Source organism: Bos indicus, chromosome 27, assembly GCF_029378745.1.
Source record: "Bos indicus isolate NIAB-ARS_2022 breed Sahiwal x Tharparkar chromosome 27, NIAB-ARS_B.indTharparkar_mat_pri_1.0, whole genome shotgun sequence".
NCBI lineage: Eukaryota > Metazoa > Chordata > Mammalia > Artiodactyla > Bovidae > Bos > Bos indicus.
In genome coordinates, this window is record NC_091786.1 from 14,766,299 (window position 1) to 14,785,489 (window position 19,191).

The window sequence follows — 19,191 nt, forward strand, 5'->3', positions numbered from 1 at the left end:
GGATGGCTTCCAGACCTGTCGCTGCCCTGTCACCCGTCTTTTCTTCAGAACTAAATTTCCCTAGATTGTAGCAGCTTACTTGAGAGACAGCAAAGCTCACAGGAGGTTTTGCAAATCCCGAGGAGACTGTAGCCAGTTGGACACAAACCGAGCTCTTTGAGGCAGACTAAGGCTTCATTCCTGATAGTCCGATCATCTTCTGGCTCAGCAGAGTTTAATATGACAAGTTTTCCAAATGCAGGAGGTAGAATTGACTAGTTGTGATGAATGTGTGGAAGCAGCACAGCTCAAGGACCAGGGATTTACAGGTGGGCTTCCCTGGTGGCTCAGACAATAAAGAATCTGCCTACAATGCAGGAGACCTGGGTTCAATCCCTGGGTCGGGAAGATCCCCCTGGAGAAAGGAATGGCGACCCACTCCAGTATTCTTGCCTGGAGAGTCCCATGGACAGAGGAGCCTGGCAGGCTACAGTCCGTGGGGTCGCAGAGTCGGACACGACTGAGGGACTAACACCTTTGCAAGACTTGTAACAGCACATGTATGCCGTTTTGTGTGATGTGCGGTTCACCGAGAGCCTCCCCCGACATCCACTTAGGTGTCAACACCTCCTGCTGCAGACGGTATTTTTTTTTCCATTTTGGCGCAGAGTGGTTAAGTGACACTCTTAAAGTCACAGAGCTGTTGGGAAGCAAGACTGGGCCTGGAAGCCAGGGCGTCAGTCTCCTGGTCTTTGTGCACCTTCCAGAGCCGCACAGCCAGAGGTCACTGCAAGGCTCCTACAGCCTGTCCCTTGCCGCTTCATTCACTGAGTGGCAGCCAGGATGGAGACGAGATTTTGAATAGGATGGGGGTTAAATTCCAGTTTGTTGCTTTCCAACTCTGTGATCCTGGGCAAGCTGCATAACTTGTCCGAGCTTCAGCTTCCTTGCTGGATGTGACAACACCCGCCTCAGAGACTCTGAGGGATAACCTGACTGTGTGCTAAGCCCGACACACAGTAGGTGCTCAATAAATAGCCGGGGGCGGTCTCCAGATGCCACCGGCTGCAGGGTGAGGTGCTCGGGGCTTGTGCAGCAGGGTTGAACCCTCCTTTGCTTATTTAGCTGTCATATCACATCGCATGCCTGTCCCGTCTCACCCCATAAATCACTCCCTGGCACTGCTACTTTCCAAATTGCACTGTTTCATTGACTCTCTGTTTCCTCAATTTCCATCCCTCCTTCTCCAGCTGTAGCTTGTATTTTTCCACGGGAATATATTTATTAACTTACTGCATTTCTGGTTTATACCCTCTTTTGCTCTTTGTGGTCATGCTCACAACACATGCCAGCTTAGCTTCGTTTGCTAATTTTATGTGCTGCTCCCCTCCCCACCCGTCTACAAGGCAGTGATTGCTGAAGAACTAGGTAGGATACGTCACTAGTGGTGTCACTAATCATGAGTCCCATGGGACACATATGTCCCACGGGGAAGGGACAGGTGGAAGGGAGGTGAAGCCTGCCTGATTTGAAAATTCCAGTCTAACTTCCACATGCAAACATACAGCAACGAGGCATCTCAGCCCTGAAGATGACGGGAGATCTGTATGATCGCAAGTAAAGCCACTGGTGTTTTTGTCAACATGACAAGTTGCTCTGGTGAAACAACTGTTCTTGCTTTTTTTTTTTTTTGAAACACCTATGTTTACTGATTTTAAAAAGTAATAATAACCTGGCTAGTTATGTGAGAAGCTAAGTGATTGAACGGATTATGTGACATAATCAGACTGAGTGGATTACATGACATAATCTAATTACATGACTTAATGAACCGCAAGAAGGGGAGTTGATGAATTTTTCCCTTGTCCTTCCTGGTGGCTTTTACTGATTCACTTGGTCCTCTGTCTCCTCCCACTCCCCTTCCCCGCCCCAACATTATCACACCAGTGCGGGCCTGTGCAGTCGTGTAATGCACACCTCACACGTGCAGCCCTGCTGGTGAGGCGCTCCACACCTCCCACATCCCCAGGCTGGGGGGTCCTCAGGTTACTGGTTGAGGAGCCTCCATCCCTCCTGAACTTCCCAGGTCCAGGGACCCCCACACAGCGCCACCTAGCGACATCCTGGGGTGCCCGGGCCCTCCAGATGAAAGCGTGTGTGTGTGTGTGTGTGTGTGTGTGTGTGAGCTGGGGCAGTGTGGACACAGAGGAGTCCCTGCGAGGCCTGGGAACCTTGCATAGTGACTGCATGTGGGAAGAGCATGAGAGGGAAGCAGCGTGGGGACTCTGGAAGGAGTGAGGCAGTTTCTCTAGGAGGTTGTGCCAGTTAGAGGGGCGGACCAACCGTCCTGGTTTGCCCAGGACTGAGGAGTTCCAGGGATGCAAAAAAAAAAAAAAAATTATGACTGACCTGGGCAAGCCGGGACAAGTTGGTGACTCTGTAATGAACACTTTCTTGGCAAGTCAAATAAAATCTTTGCTGAGTGTCATTTGTCCAGCACCTTCTGGTACCCCTCCTCTGTACAGGGGTGGATAGCAGTGCCAGGACCCCCCCCCCATTTATGAGCCCCTAAACTAGCTCATTGTTTCTAATGGGAAGGACCCGGAAACCGTTCCCCAGGAGGAACACCAAGGAACAGCTGTTACTGTGTTTATAGACGTATGTTCTAGTATTTGCTGCCTGCCTTGTATGTTTGATGCCTCACTCCACTACCAGCTCACCACCAAACGTCTGCCAGAAGCTTGCTGAGCTGGGGAAGCCAGGCGATTACTTGTGAGATGAGTGTTTTGGTTTCTAGACTAGGTCTTTGCCTCATTCATCCGTGGCGTCAACAACAACCACAAAGTAGCCTTCACTGTCTACCCCCCAGATCAGCAGACCAGTTAATTCGGCCCTTGCCGGGACCCATGTCTCTGACTCGGCATTTTTGGAATCCTTTCTGGAGCTGAGCTGAGCTGTCGGGGGTGGGGTGGGGGCACAGTCAGAAATGGGGGCGGCGCTGGGAAGGAGGGTCAGGGCGACAGGAGTGATGGAAGGCCGGGGAGAAGCAGAGGGCGGCCTGGACAGTCTGCAGTCACTGCTGTCTGTCTGTGGCTGAGGCACTTGCTTTGGTGAACCGTCCAGCATTTACTCACTTCGCACTGTTGCATTTTGAGACTATATTAGCACGTGCTGTTCTCACCGGCTCCTTTCCATTTCCCCTGGGTGCAGATCAGAAAATAATAGCTAAGCCACAGAGAAAATGATTCTTGAGGAGGCAGGAGGGTAACCAGGTCTGGGAAAACATCTGGACATCAGCTCTTGCTTCACACCCCAAAGTGACTTCTCCCCTGATGGCTGAGGAGGTGGAAATCCGTCCTCCGTGGGTTCCGTTCCCTGACCACAGGTGCTGGTGGGGGCCGTGTCTGCGTGGCCCTGGATGACCTCCTCTCCCGTCTTTCCCTGGAAACATACTGTCTACACCGCTGGATCCCAAGCCTGGCTGTGCACACAGCAGTTTATCCCGAGTCTCACTTTGGGTGTTTGGGTTCGCAGATGGGTAAGATGGCAACTCTGGCTATTTAATAGTCATCCCCTGGGTGGCTGGGATGCATCGTCCGGCCTGGAAACCACTGGGAGTCTTTCACCTGGCATTTGTCCTGGGCTTTGTTCAACGATTATCTGTCCTTTCCTAAGAATGCTTCATCTTACGCTGGTTGCCACGCTGAGTCTATGTTTCAGCCGCTGTGGGTGCAGGGTCAGGCTCGGAGTCACTCACACGGGGTGCTTTCCAAAGAGGAGTCGTGGCGGCCGACTGGCTTTCCCCAATATCGCTGGCCGGCGCCAGGTTCACTGATGGTTACACATCTTGACCGCCATCCCTCATGTCAGCCCCTGAAAGTGTACTTCCTGCTGAGAAGTGGGGTCAGGGACCCGAGTGTCCCCTCCTTCTCTCTGGATGAGGCCTCTCACCCCGTGTCTAGGGTGCTGGGGAACAAAGGTGAAATCAAGTCCAATTAAAACCAGTAAGTAACATGTGAACCCCTAAGGTGTGTGACGGGCCTAATACAAATGAAATCGACCTTATTCCCCTAGGACAGGGTTGTAACAGGAGCTTCCCCTGCCCTCCACAGTGCAATAAGCTCACAGCATCTCAGGCTGGAAAAGGCACCCGGTGATGTCTCGGGAGAGGCCTCAGTCGGGACTCTTGTGGAAGGGAGCACGGTTTGGCTGGCTCCGGGGTTTTGCTGCCAGGGTTAAGGTCGAGCTAGGGGACAAAGCACCGTGTCTCAGGCTTTGTGGCATCATCATTTTAAACCCTTCTCCCAAGAGGCTTCCTGTGGGGTGACTCCTCAGAGCCCTCGGGAGTGGTGGTCACAGACCCTCAGACGTGTGTTTATCACACTGCTGCGAAAACAAGTCCCCCCAACTGTTTCTCCGTCTTAGAGGGCCTCCTCTTTCTAAAACCAAATTTAATGTCTTGGGCCCCAGGCCCTGCTCTCACCCTGGCAAGCCCACTGCCACGCACAGCCTCGTTCTGGAAGTTGGGAAATGCCAGAGATCAGGAACAGCAGGGCCCAGAGGCGGCAGAATTCCTCGAGAGAAGAGCTGGAGCAGGGCGCCCAGCGGGTGAGCTTCCTTCTACTTCTCCTTTCCCTCAAGACCATGCTTGCTGAAGCCCGCCGAGGGTGAGGAGGGCATCCCGTGCCCTCCGACGGCTTACGGCGACGACCCTGGTCGCTGCCAGAAGGCAAGCAGCTTCCAGTTCCCGACACAGGTATCCTGGACCTCCAGCACCTCAGGCCCTCAGGAAACCACTCCAGCTGACGCTAAAACTCAGGAGCTGTGCTCTCCAGCTTGTCTTGATTTCCCCAAGTATTTTGGGCCCAGGGCCTAACTGCCGCTCAATCCCAGGCCTGAGAATTGAGCCTGGCATTTCATATCCTTTGCCGGTTTTTGAAATAAATCTTTCCTCGGGAGACCAATATGGGCCTTTTTTTGGAAGCTGAAGCCTGCATTTGCTGCATTTCTCTCCATGCAGATGAGAGTCCGGAGGATCCACAATGCAGCTCCACGTCTCACAATTTTTCACCAGCTTCTGGCCACATTTGGCCGCCTTTCTGAGTGCGGTGTCATGAGGGGGACACTGTCCAGGAGAGGCCATGGGAATCAGCCCCTGAAGCTGAGTGGGGACCGGGGACAGCTGAAGTGTCCGCCCGTCCCTGGACTCCAGCTGGAGGCTAACTGGGCCAGGACAATGACCACTGGTGGTTTCAACACCTTTTCTCTGTTGAAATCTCTTCTAGGGCTACTAACAATTAGCCCAGGTGAAAGGCCTGACTTAGCTTTCCTCTCTGGGTACTTAGTCACTGATTTATTAGCCTATAAAGTAAACAATTTGTCAAAAAGACCTTGATGCTGGGAAAGATTGAGGGTAGGAGGATAAGGGGATGACAGAGGGTGAGATGGTTGGATGGCATCCTTGACTCAATGGACGTGCGTTTGAGCAAACTCTGGGAGGTAATGAAGTACAGGGAAGCCCGGCGTGCTGCAGTCCATGGGGCTGCAAACAGTCGGACAGGACTGAGCGACTGAACAATAACAACAAGTAATCAAGAACCAACTGTCTCTATTTATGAATTAATTTCTTAACTTCATATTCCACAAACAGGTACTGAGTCTCTGCCGTGTACCAGGTTCCACAGAGGAAAACCCAGGCTAGGATGCCACAGGCCTGCCCTCAAGGAGCTTCCACCCTGGGAAGCATCACTGGGCCTGCCTGCTGAGGGTCTTTGGACCACGCTAGACATTGTGACAACTCCAGTGGCTTAGTGGGTAAAGAATCTGCCTGCAGTGCAGGAGACGCAGGAGACGTGGGTTCAATCCCAGGGTTGGGAAGATCCCCTGGAGGAGGGAACTGGCAACTCACTCCGGTATTCTTGCCTGGAGAACCCCATAGACAGAGGAGCCTGGTGGGCTACAGTCCAAAGGGTCAAAAAGAGTTGGACACGACTGAGCGACCATGCCTGCACACAACCTGCCCAGCCCCTTGCTAAGTGCCCCCTGGTGGAGGGATGGATGGAGAGCATGGGTGGATGAAAAGATTTGTGGGGAAACCCCATGGGCTGGGGCTGGGTAAATGCGGCCACGTGCATGGCTCAAAAGCTCCAGTGACGATGTGACCCTTGTCTCCTGACAAGGACATGCAAAGAGAGGGTTTACAGAGCATGGTGACCAGGTCTTAGAGAGACAGATGGGCAGAGGTACCATTTAGGAAGCCCGGTTTCCATGCTTAAAGAAAGGAGCTTGGCAGGTATGACTGGCTGGGGCTTAACCTAGGCAGGTGGTCTGGGTTTTTTTTTTTTTTTCCTTTTCTGCTGCTTCGTGGTTAGTCTTCTGGGAAAATGAACACATTCAGCTTCCTGCCCCTGTAGGAGAGGAGGCCAGAGAAGGTACTGGCACTAGTTGGAAATCCACTCTGTATATTAACTCTCACAATGAAAAACAAACTGTGGGAGCCACTGGGCAGGGGGCCTTGCTTTTATTACGTCAGGATAATGGTGCCATTCCAGGTGACAAAGTCAATCTGTTTCCCTGCCTTTATCTTTTTCAGTGACAGCTCTCCAAGCAACCGTTAAAAAAAATAAAAAACAGAAAGAACTCAATGGGATCTTCCTGTTGGAGCAGCTGCCTAAGAGCCAGCAGAACTTAAGTCGGTGGCAAAAACTATATGGGAAGGGCGTTTTTGCCAAGGAAACCAAATCTTGCATGTTTATGGGATGGCGGTTGTAGGGAAAAAAGGAAGGAAAGATGGGATTCTGTTTTATTGGCCCCAACCAGCAGCAATTTGTCCTGACTCAGCTGTTTTCATATTTAAGCCAGAAAGAAAAAAAAAGGCTCCTCTGCTAGCCAAACCTAGACTCAGAGCAGCTGCTTTTAAAGCTGAGAAACTGTCCCGCTGCAGATGCAAACCGAGATCCCTCGCTGGGCACTGGTACGGAGGTTACAGAGCAAACACAGCATTCCGTCACCACGTGCGGAGAGATTTTGCAAATAAGAATGGGGTAGATTAATAGTCCTGGCCCAGAGCAGCAACAGGGGCATAGAGCGACGTTTTCAATTCTCTGTAGTCAAGTAAGTTTAGTAAACAGCAGGGAGACGTAAAAGAAAAAAAAAATCTAAGCAGGGAAAGAATGGGTGCTCGCTTCTAGGATTTTCTGAAAGAAAATAGAAAAATATCTTCTGAAAGAAGATAGAGCAAAATCCCAATATTAAATCTAAGTATCAGAAATTAAAATTAGAAACTATAACTTAAAATTATAATTTATGAATTATAAAATTATAAATTTTAACTAGAAATTAAAAATCCTTAGATTATTAAACCTAAGGACCAGAGATTATTATTTTCATATGTGAATCTTGAAAATAAAAATCTGTAAATTCGAAGACAGTAAAATGATTAAGATATTCAGTCTAGGAAACTGCTACTGCTACTGCCAAGTCACTTCAGTCGTGTCCGACTCTGTGCAACCCCATAGACGGCAGCCCACCAGGCTTCCCCGTCCCTGGGATTCTCCAGACAAGAACACTGGAGCGGGTTGCCATTTCCTTCTCCAATGCATGAAAGTGAAAAGTGAAAGTGCAGTCGCTCAGTCATGTCTGACTCTAGTGACCCCATGGACTGCAGCCTACCAGGCTCCTCCGTCCATGGGATTTTCTAGGCAAAAGTACTGGAGTGGGGTGCCATTGCCTTCTCCGCAGTCTAGGAGACTAAGGTACAACAAAAGACTGACTAAAAGATATCTAAATTTCTCTTAAGGGGACCAGGGACCGCCGTGATTTTCTAAAGAAACATTTGTGTTTTTATGTTATATACACCTTGAGTTACAGTAATATATACTGTATATTCATTGCACTTTCCTCTTTGAGTTGGCTGCTAGGAAGCTCAGAACCATCTTTGTGAACTGCAGTTCCCATCAGGGAATCCCCATTTTCCACACCTGGGTCCCTAGATGTCCATTCATTTGCCTGATCAGTATTTCTGCTGATGGCCACCTGCCCTCACTCTGGCAGATTAAATACCAGTCTCAGGTCTGATATAATCATCCCCTAGTGTCCACAGGGAACTGTTTCCATGACCCGCTTCGGTACCAAAATCCATGGACGCTCAAGTCTCTTATACAAAATGGCACAGCATTTGCATATAAGGACATACATTCTCCTGTGTATCTTAAATCATCTCTAGATTACTTATGATACCGCAGGCAATGCAGTGTGATATAAATAGCTATAAATATAATGGAAACGTGATGTAAATAGTTGCCGACACTCAGCAAATTCAAGCTTTGCTTTTTGGAACTTTCAGGAATCTTTTTCCCCCTGAATATTTCTGATTTGCGGTTGTTTGAATCTACAGATGCGCAACCTCAAATTCAACTGTACAATGACCCTCATGTGCCAACATCTGCCACTCTCTTTTACCCTCTAGTCTGATCAGTTTGCAGCCCAGCTTCAAATTCATACCGACAAGGACTCAGGCCCTGTCTGGGAACTGACTGTACATGGGACCGCAGATTCCCTGGAAGGGGGTGGGGGGGTGGGCTGTCCCATCTGGCCAGGTATCAAAGCTGATGCAAGAGCCTAATGAGCATGGTGTCCAGGCAGACAAGGAGAAGGCTGCTGAGGTCTTTAGGGCATCGGGCAATTAGGGTTTGGACTCAGAAGGCAAGAGAAGCTCTGTAAAATCAAGTTGGCAAACCCGAGACCTGGACCTGCACGAGGGCTTTTGTTTCCAGTCACTGCTCTTCAAGGTGAAAGCAAAGTGGAGCCTCTCCTGGCTATTCGCTGCCCTAAAGCAGTTGCTTTGGTTCGCAGTAATTGTTCCACTTTCAACTGAATAGGTTACATTGTAAGCCTGGGTAATTGAGTTAAGGCCCGTTTGTTAAAATACAACAAATCTGGAGCCACGAAGTCTAAACCTTGGCTCTGGGTCGGAGCTTCCCGTTTGCATCTGCAGTCATCTGACCAAGCCTTTCAATTCTCTCAAGAAGGAAATAACGCAGCCGATGAGAGACTTGGGTAAAAAAACGAACATTTTCAAGTGGAAAAGGTGAGTAACTATTTACCTTTGGCTGTTTGATAGAATTTGTATCATGGATGTCTTGTCGTGTGTTTTATGTTTACCTCAGTTATGAACCATCCTTCATCGGCCACTAGGGTCAGAGGGGAGACAAACTTCCCTTTCTTGTAATAGAACCTGCTCGGAATGTCTTCCTTCGCGTAGACAGTCATGTGCTCCACTCGCCTCACTTTGTTATATATCTGTAAAGAGAGCCAAGAAGGACCAGGTTTGCATTCTCTTTCTTACATATACGGGACCGTGTATTGGACCTGGTGGAGAGGATCCTCTTATAAAAACTTACTTATGTCAAAAATACTATAGCAACATTAAAATATGAATGAGAAATTGGTCTGCCTGGCATTAAATACCCCCAATATCAAAGAAATGCATTTATTCTTTGACTCGACCTAGAGCATGTCCTACCTACCCCTGATTCTAAAAGAACTAGTAGGGATGTCCCTGGCAGTCCAGGGGTTAGGGCTCCATGCTTCCAAAGTAGGGGGGGCTTGAGTTCGAACCCTGGTCGGGGAACTAGGATCCCACATGCCATGTGGCCACCCCCCCGCCAAAAAAAAAGTACTAGTAACTGTTTGCCATTAATTACACTGCTGATCTGATGAAGACATAAACCCTGTACGTATTTGCAGTATTTAGCAGCAGCTCAAATCTATTTGGCTAAAATTAAAACCAACTGGCTGATGTAGATTCTTTGGTGCTTAGCCAAATCAGGCATTCATTCCTGGGTAGACCTGAATAGAAAATTGAGTTTATCCACTCAACTCGGGAAAATAATGAGTCTTTAGGCTGCTTGGTAGAGAGTTTCTAATGGCCCTGGGAGTTATGATTTCCTATATAAGAAAACACGTATTTCTTAAGGAAAGGAGGGTGCACCCCCAGAAAGATTTGAGATAAGTGGAAACTCCCATGGCACGTAGGGGGTCTCACACACTCTTGTGTCCATCATGGGATGAGCTGTCACCCAAACACAGCCCCTGCTCCTGAGTAATCCACCAATCGCTTTAGGCAGCTTGCACCTGCCTGATGTACACACCACACTGGAAGCAAGAAGCTCTTCCCAGCTCGCGAGCCGCTGATGCTCTCACATCCTGGGGTCCAGGTGCCAAGTTGGAGACATGGATGGTGCTCCATGCCCGCAAAACAGAACTTCTTTGCAAGAAGCCGTCGACTGCGGGAGCTGCCAGTGTGGAAAGTATTCTTCCCAGTTTCACACTTACGGAGTTCACGGGAATGCTGGGCACACATGTTGAATACCTGCACTTGCTGACCATGGAGCTTGAGAAAAAGGGGGGCATCTGTGTGGGGAGGGGATGAAGCTGGGGGGAACAGCTTTGTGGGCACCGTGTTCCTCAACCCCCTACAGACAGATCTCAGACCTTAAGTGGGAGGGAGCAGGTAGGGTTGGCAGGGGGGTCTCTCTCTGGGCCAAAAAGGAGGACACTGCCCCCTACCCCAGCCTGCACCAGCGCTCCATCAACACCAACAACGCCACTGCCGTGAGGACAGGTAGAGGCGCCAGGCCCAGCTGAGGCCCATGCCTGCCTCCCTGTGGGTGGTGCCCCCACTGTAGGTGGGGTGGGACCCCCCGAAGACGGCAGTCTCTCCGGGAGTGGGCGGAAGCCCCAGGGCCTGCACTGGGAGACGACCGTGCCACACGGGGCCAAGCAGTCAGCCAGCGGTGCCACTTGCTCCTTTTGCCCCTCAGTGTGGTGTGCCAGCCACTCAGACGAAGTATTGTTCGGAGGGACAAGTGAGTGGGGGTCTTGCCATCCCAGGTGCCCAGTTCCCGGGGGCAAGGACTGCCACACCCTCTTGGGAATGGCGCTCTCCAGGGGTGATCACTGTCCTTGGTGACCGTCTGCATTCCCTGCCGTGGGCCCAGCAAGCTTCTCCGTGCTTCAGAGCCACCCAGGAGGGCGGCAACCATGCCGCCAGCTCCCAGGCAGGACAGAGATGCAGCAGGAAGGCTGGTCAGGGAGCCGCTCAGCTGCTGAGGGTTGGAGTCCCATCCCTGGCCAACCTAAGGCACACGCAGCCTCAGCCTGGTTTCACTGGTCACCTTCTCCCCGTGCCCTGATGGGAACAGATCAGACTGGCCGCTTTCTTCCAGAGAAGAGCTCCCAGTGCGGGCATCCACTGCGCCAGCTGTGCCTGACACGTGCTGCGTGTCACCCAGGAAGAAAGCAGCCCTGTTAGGGGCTGGGCCCTTGGCACGCTGAGCACTGCACATCCTTCATCTCGCTTCAGAGCCACTAATGTTCTGAGCTCATCTCAGACAAGGGAAGACACGGGAAGATGAACTGCTGGACAGAGGTCACCCAGCAAGGGAGGGGCCGGGTGGTCATCTGTCTCCAGAGTCCTGGCATCCCAAGGTTGCCCGGTGTTGCCGCCTTGAAACTACAGATAAAGACCCACCACAGACAGCCCCGTCCCCCCCCGACTGGGCCCACCACCCACCCTTCTTACCTCAGAATGCTTCCCGGGGGCTGGCCACAGGCTCACGACTGGCCCTCGCCCCTTCAGCTGCTGCAGGTCACGGAGGTTGATGTAGTTATCCAGCTTGATCACTTTGTCTGTCCAGGAAATGTCAGTCATCCCGTGATCTGAGAAGATGATGACGTTAAGGTCGTCCTGCAGATCCCGTTCCTTGGGGGTGGGTGGGGGGCAGGAGAGGCGGTCAGGAAGGTGTCCATAAAAGGGCCGTCTCAATACTGGCTGTCTTGCAAAGAGGTGTTTTCTTTTTTTTTTTAATTTTTTTTTTCACACCAAAAACATTCATTTTGTATTGGGGTATAGCCAATTAACAATGCTATGACAGTTTCAGGTGAACAGTGAAGGGACTCAGCCGTTCATATACATGTATCCACTCTCCCCCCAAACTCCCCGCCCATCCAGGCTGCCACATAACACTGAGCAGAGTTCCCTGTGCTATACAGCAGGTTTTTGTTGGTTATCTGCTTTAAATATAACAGTGTGTACCTGACCTTCCCAAAGTCCTTACTTACGGACTATAGGAGAAAGAGTTCGTCCTCAGTTCTGAATTTAATCACCTACTTGTCTGCCTTGATGCAACACGGCTCAAAATCATAGCAGAAGCACTTTGGGGAGGGGAGCCCGGGAGCCCATGCTGAACATGATACGTACGGGCTCCAGGTTTTTAAGGTAGCCAGTCGGTTTTCATCCTCTTTGGGGCTTGCAACATACTCATGTGGGAAATATGACGACTATCACTTGCCCATTTTACACACGTTTGAAAAATTAAGCCCAGGAAAATTTTAAAAATTAATGCTTTAAGTCAGACAGAGAAATTCAAATATCATATATCATTTTTAGGTGGAATCTAAAAAAAAATGCTTCAAATGAAATTATTTACAAAACAGAATTAGACTCATGGGCATAGAAATCAAACTTATGGCTACCAAAGGAGAAAGTGGAAGGAGAAGGATAAATTAGGAGGTTGGGATTAACATATACACTACTGTATATAAAATGAACATAAGGTGGTGGTGGTGGTTTAGTTACTAAGTCGTGTCCAACTCTTTGCAAACCCATGGACTGTGGCCTGCCAGGCTCCTCTGTCCATGGGATTCTCCAGGCAAGAATACTGGAGTGGGTTGCCATGCCCTCCTCCAGGGGATCTTCCTAACTCAGGGATCAAACCCGCATCTCCTGAAGCTCCTGTTTGGCAGGTGTATTCTTTACCACTGGGCCGCCACCTGGGAATACTGTAAAAATACAAGGGACTATATTCAATACATTGTAATAGCCTATAATGAAAAAGAACCATATATATATGTGTGTGTGTGTGTGTGTAACTGAATTGCTTTGCTGTACACCTGACATTAGCACATTTCAAATCAACTATACTGCCATAAAAAAATAAAATTAGGAAATAATACTTTGCTTAAAGTCATTCAGGGAGAAAACCCAGGCCTGGTTTTGATGCCCATGGCGACCTGGTGACTTAGGGTAAAGCATCGCCCGTTTCACCCGCTGAGCCAGGCGGCCATGCAGATCAGGTCACTTCAGCACCACTGGCCTGGCTGCTCACAGGGGATCTTGTGGTGGCTTGGGAGACGCTACATGAAGAAAAGCTTCCCTGGGGGAAGCTGCAATCCGCCTGCAATGCGGGAGACCTGGGTTTGATCCCTAGGGTTGGGAAGATCTCCTGGAGAAGGGAAAGGCTGCCCACTCCAGTATTCTGGCCTGGAGAGTTCCAGGGATGGTATAGTCCATGGGGTCGCAAAGAGTTGGACACGACTGAGCGACTTTCACTGTATGAAGAAAAAGTGAACCTACCCCTCCACCCCCAGACCCTCAAGCTGGCCCAGTCAGCTCTCAGAGTAAGAAGGGCGATGCCAAGGGCTGGGACAGTCCAGGAGACAAGGGAGAGGGACACGGGGGAGGTTAGCCCAGTGGGCTGGGTTTCCGGTCACCTGGATCCACTTGGTCATGTACGCCATCACGGTGTCCACGGCCTTCACGGCATCTTTCCTCTGTGGTGACGACGGCCCATAATGGTGGCCTTCCACGTCGACGCGCTCATAGTAGATGGCCGCCAGGTCCGCCTGGCCGCTTCTGGGGGGCAGGGAGAGAGGTGCAGCTGAGAGAAGTCCCCCAGCCTTCTCCCCTCCCGACCTGCGGCCCCTGTGGGGGCGGGCCTGTAGGCCCGGCACAGCTGACACCCTAAAACAAGCAAGCGGGTTCTCCAAGGGAGAGACAGGAAGAGCGCATCTAGACCTGCCAGTCCTGAGCACCATGGCGACGAAAGCCACAGAATGTGCTTCCGCGTCACCTCCGCTCTCAGCTCATCAGGACCCAGGAGTCGGAAGAGGCGGCCACAGGCAGGGGACGGTTCTGAAAGCCCCCCTTCCTGCCCGGTGGCTTCGGAAGATTAGAGAAAAGAGAAGCGATCATTCAAGTAACGGCTGTCCCATTACTGCTGGCCTTCGAGGAAGCCTGTAAAGAAAACACTGAGCTGGAGGTGCAACTGACCGGCAAGGATAAGAGCAAGCTTTACCAGGCCACCTTGCAGGAGGCAGACAGGTTTGTGTTCAAGGCTTGACATCAACAGACACTCCCAGCACGCTTGTTACCTGGGCACCCAGGAAGGCTCAGCTCCAGGGTGGACACAGAGTGAATTCTAGCACTGACCACACTTCCTGCCTCCCAGAAAGACTCGGTTCTGGCTAAACGCCCGCTCTGGGCCAGAGTACTGGTGGTAAAAACCCAGCTATGTAAGCCTCCACGTGGGGCTGAGACCGAGTGGGAACTAGAGAGATGAACTGGACTAGGAGGCTGAGGGAGTCAGGGAGGAGAGAAAACACGGGGCCAAGTGCCCGCCCTGCCCTGCATAGCTGGGGGCTTCCCACTATGACTGCCCCGCCCCCAACCCCTCCCAAAGCAGGGGAACAGAGCTACATTGGTGAGGATGCTGGTGATGACGAGTGTAGCAGTACGGGCAACCGACAGAAGAGGAAGCAACGGAAAAGGAATGAAGGCTAACTCCTTTGCTTGGGCTTTACAAAGATTAATAACAAATACTCTTGGCAGACTGCCTTATTCATCTCGAAAAACTCTATCTAAATACACAAGGGAGGCAGCAAGTTCTCTCTGGGTGTGGTCTCCCTGACCCTTAGAATGAGAGGATGTGTGTCCTGAACGCCTGCAGTGCCTTGGGCCTTGCGATCTACAGCAGAGGAAAAAGAACCCCAGAGTAGTTCAAGAGCGTGGTTGCACGAACGAACACCCTCGCCCGTCCTTCAGGTCTCAGGGCATGTCCGGACGCCCAGGCTCAGCTGGGTAGTCCTTCCGGGCACTCCTGCAGCATTCCTGGTTCATCTCCAGGTTGTGATTCTTCACACTGTGCTCTAATCGCCCATTTATGTATCCTTCTCCCCTCTAAACTCCGGGGTTCTTTCGCCCTGGGGTGCATTCACTCTCCATGTATCTCAGCTCAGCCTAGGATCTTTCATACAGTAGGAGCTCTGTAACTGTCAGTCGAAGGTATAATAATAGTAAGTGCTCAATGTGTGTGCGTGCTAGATCGCTTCAGTTGTGTCCGATTCTTTGTGACCCCATGGACTGTATAGCCCACCAGGCTCCTCTGCCCATGGGATTCTCCAGGCAAGAATACTGGAGTGGGTTGCTGTGTCCTCCTCCAGGGGATCTTCCCAACCCAGGGATCGAACCTGCATCTCCTGCATTGCAGGTGGATTTTTTACAGCTGAGGCACAGAGGAGGGAAGCCCCAAGTGCTCAATAAATGATAGCTATTCTGGGTCAGGCACTATGTTGAGGGCTTTTTATGCATTATCAGAATTCATCCTGACAGAAACCCTATCGGGCACAAATACCAAAAACAGAGAGCTCAAGATGGTTGTCCATATCACTCAGCTCATGAGAAGCAGAGCCAACACTGAGACCCCGGTGGGGCTGACTCGACATCCTGACCCAACACCCTGAAAGGATTCAGCAGGCCGTGCACCAATGGGGAAACATTCTGCGTAGCCCAACGGACTTGTGGAAATGGTTCTCATTTGGCTATTGGGTCCCGCCGACCCCAAGAAAGCTGGGTGTTGAGGCACAGCGAAGGCAGCGGCGAGACCTAGTCGCTCTCATTTCCTGGCGTGAGCTCTGTTGGATACGCCTCCAGGCTGTGGGTCTGTGGTGAAGAGCGTCCCCAGAGAAAAGCTTTGGCAGATTTTGCAGGTGAGGAAATAGGCCAAAAAGGATGCAAGGAGTTGCTCAAGGCCTCACAGATCCGAGTCGCGGCTGCTGTGCTGTGTGTGCTTAGTCCCTCAGTCGTGTCTGACTCTCTGTGACCCCGTGGCCTGTAGCCCACCCGGCTCCTCTGTCCATGGGATTCTCCAGGCAACAATACTGGAGTGGGTTTCCACACCCTCCTCCAGGGCATCTTCCCAACCCAGGGATCGAACCCAGGTCTCCCGCACTGCAGATGGATTCTTTACAGTCTGAGCCACCAGGAAAACCCAAGAATACTGAAGAGGGTAGCCTATGTATTCTCCAGGGGGAGTCATGGCTAGGATTGGAAATTGTGAACCTTTCACGTCCAGGGTCAGGACACCACAAGCCCAGGCTTTTGAATGTCCACACCAATGCCATTCACTGCACAGGGATGGAGTCCAGAGCAGGTTCAGCCCTGCATCTTCCTTCTCCATGGTCATACTCATCAAGAGGGCACAACCTTTAATGATACTGTGACGTTCTCATACCTCGAGGTGTACTTCGTTCATGGTTTGGAGGAGACACGGCTTTCAAGGTAAGGGAAATTGCCAGTCAAGCGTGATTATCTCTTTTTAGAACAAAACAGACTGGTCCTTCTTTAACAAATACCATGTCCTCTCTCCTCCACGACGTTGTTCAGTTGCTAAGTCATGTCCGACTCTGTGACCCCATGGTCAGCAGCACACGAGGCTTCCCTGTCCTTCACTATCTCCCAGAGCTTGCCCAAACTCATGTCCATTGAGTTGGTGATGCTGTCCAACCCTCCCATCCTCTCTCTCCCCCTTCCCCTCCTGCCCTCAATTTTTTTAGTATCAGGGTCTTTTCCAATGAGTCGGCTGTTTACATCAAGTGGCCAAAGCATTGGAGTTTCAGCTTCAGCATCAGTCCGTCCTCCATGGTGGGGACTGGGTTCAGTTATTATTTGGTTGTTTCTCACAAATAATATTATCATCATTCATCCTTGCTAACATGTGGATGCCTAATAACAAATCCCCCTGCATTTACAGACAGCAGAGAACAAAATGTCCCTGAGGGTCCCCATAATGTAGGCAGTGGGGAAAAGCTCTTACTCAGGAATGGCATTTTCATACCAATCCCTAAACTTTTTTGAGGCCCGTGTTCATTACACTGAGGGGCTGATGGCATTTCCTTCACCATGTTTGCGCATAATGGAACTTTCCACAAAATCATGCCCTCAGACATGCCTCCGCATTTAGCTGCCTTGTGTACTTGAGCCTGGAGCATCCCAGACGTGCTGGTCCACACAGTACCTCCTGTTTTCTGTGCGCACCCCCAGGGTGGGGCTTGGACGTGGGAAGAATTTCACAGGGTTGACTGGTTGCCCTGAAGTTCAAGGAAATGCTTTCAGGTCACTACATTTTAGACACTGCACCTTAATACAGCAGCCACTGGGCTGGCTTCTTTAAGGCTATTTGGCATATTCATAAATCTCCATGTGGTCAGAAAGCTAGTAAGTCTCACAGGTTTACCTGATGGCTTTGTGTCGGGAAGCTGTCAACCCCAGATGCCAGGAACACTGGAGCTGTGATGCTTGCGATTTGGGGATTTACATGCATGCCTTTTGTGAAAGACGTCTATGTGGGAGCACGTTGATTCATGAGGGACCGGAGTCTTCAAGGGCTGAGCGCGCTTGCCTGTTTGGAGCTTAGCTGACAAACTCTTGGTGGCCAGCTGTTTTCCACATGGGTCTGGTCTCCATCACAGGTCAGCTCATTTGTAACGGAGGGGCCGGGTGAGGAGCGACAGATGGGAACGCCTACAGATCTGTTTCTGGCCCTTTATAGCCTCCAGCCCAGGAACCATGCCAGAAGGACATGTGGCCATGAGCCCAGTTACCTGAAAGCTATGTGGGGCCCCCAGCCCTGGGGTTTCAGGGACACCCAGATCTCCCATCACCTTAGGATTCTGTCCAGATCTCTTTGCAATGTAAAAAAGTTCAGGATGTCACATCCACTTTCCTTACTGAAGTGGATTGGAAAGAAGGAAATTAGGCAGAGAGAAATGGAGGCAGTTTAAAGGGATAGTTGAAATTGTTGACTGTGAAAAAATTCAAGACTTAGAAGTTAAGTCAGTTTCCCTGACTCTCGTCTGCTATTCAGGAGAGCTCTACTGACCTGCGTTCTTTCAAACTAGGTGTGATGATAGTTCCATGGGGAAGAAGAAAAAAGCTTTTATGTTCTAATGTGCCAATAGGCTTTGTACGTTTCCAAGAAGATGGCAGAGTAGGCAATTTCTCCAAACTTTTTCCAACACAGATCTTCCCTTTTTTTTTTTTGGCCAAAAACTTATCAACGTCTTCTGATAGCCAAGCATTCACTATATCATGATTAGAGAAACGCTGACATTCACATGGCTTCTCTACTATCCATCAACATAAAGAAGAAAGTCCCAAATACCTAGAGACTTCCTTGCCCTCAATTCAGCGTTTCCAAAGACCGCTCCTACCTAAAATTTCTCATGTTAGCAGGTAGCAATCACCACATGAAAGGCTCACCACCTCTCTGAAACATTGTGCCACCTGTCCCAAAGGGTTCTTAATCCATTAAAGCATTCTTTATTGGTCCTGGAAACAAGGAAGAACACTGGCATGGCTAAGAATTTGGGACACTCACTTGAAGACGTCAAGAGCGCCGCTGACTGCATTGACAAAATTGATATCCGTTGGGACAGATTTATACTCGAGGCAGTAAGTAGGTCTGACACCAAGAATCTCAACTTCACAGCCTAAGGAGGAGAAAGATGGTAAATGGTTACCTTCTTCAGTAATCAAGATAGGGTCATAGGACAATTTTAGGAAGCAAATAACATTAGTCGAAACAAAAATTTTTGTTCCTTTTTGTTAAATAAAAATGTATTAGTGATAGGTGGTGTATTTAGCTCTAATTTTGTTTAAGTGGGTCTTAAATGTCATTTCTATACAACACTTACGTAGGAGGAGAAGAGGGTGACTGAGGGTGAGATGGTCAGATGGAATCACAGACTCAATGGACATTGAGTCAATGGAGTTTGAGCAAACTCTGGGACATAGTGAAGGACTGCATGCTGCAGTCCATGGGATCGCAAAGTGTCGAACACAACTGAGTGAGTGAATGATGGATGACAGTACAACACTGGTATCTTCTGACAAGAACTGGCAAAATTGGTTAATGGTTATCTTTCTCAGTTTGAAACAATGACAAAAATTAATTAAAACACAAAATGTCTCAACTTTTTTTCCTATAGAATTTTTACAACTACTAATTCTTCTAGTGTATCTTTGCCTGTTCTAGAATCAAGTAGAGAAAGTGAAAGCGAAAGTCGCTCAGTCATGTCTGACTCTTTGCAACC

At 50.0% G+C, this 19,191-nt stretch overlaps 1 protein-coding gene and 1 long non-coding RNA gene across 5 annotated transcripts in view; one reads left to right on the plus strand and one right to left on the minus strand.

The window, feature by feature from the left end:
• Positions 1-19,191, minus strand: part of ENPP6 (ectonucleotide pyrophosphatase/phosphodiesterase 6) — a 103,481-nt gene that overhangs the window by 10,169 nt on the left and 74,121 nt on the right. For 2 of the 4 annotated variants that reach the window (XM_019953564.2, XM_019953561.2), the window contains 4 exons: positions 18,477-18,588; positions 13,534-13,675; positions 11,564-11,743; positions 9,142-9,279 (listed from right to left, as the gene is read on the minus strand). In XM_019953564.2, coding sequence (XP_019809123.2) covers positions 9,142-9,279; positions 11,564-11,743; positions 13,534-13,675; positions 18,477-18,588 — 572 coding nt within the window. The other 2 variants (XM_019953563.2, XM_019953562.2) reach the window with 2 other exon arrangements.
• Positions 8,575-19,191, plus strand: part of LOC109553508 (uncharacterized) — a 32,220-nt gene continuing 21,603 nt past the window's right edge. The window contains exon 1 of the long non-coding RNA XR_002180049.2: positions 8,575-9,067. This is a non-coding gene — a long non-coding RNA (uncharacterized lncRNA). The remainder of the gene's footprint in view (positions 9,068-19,191) is intronic.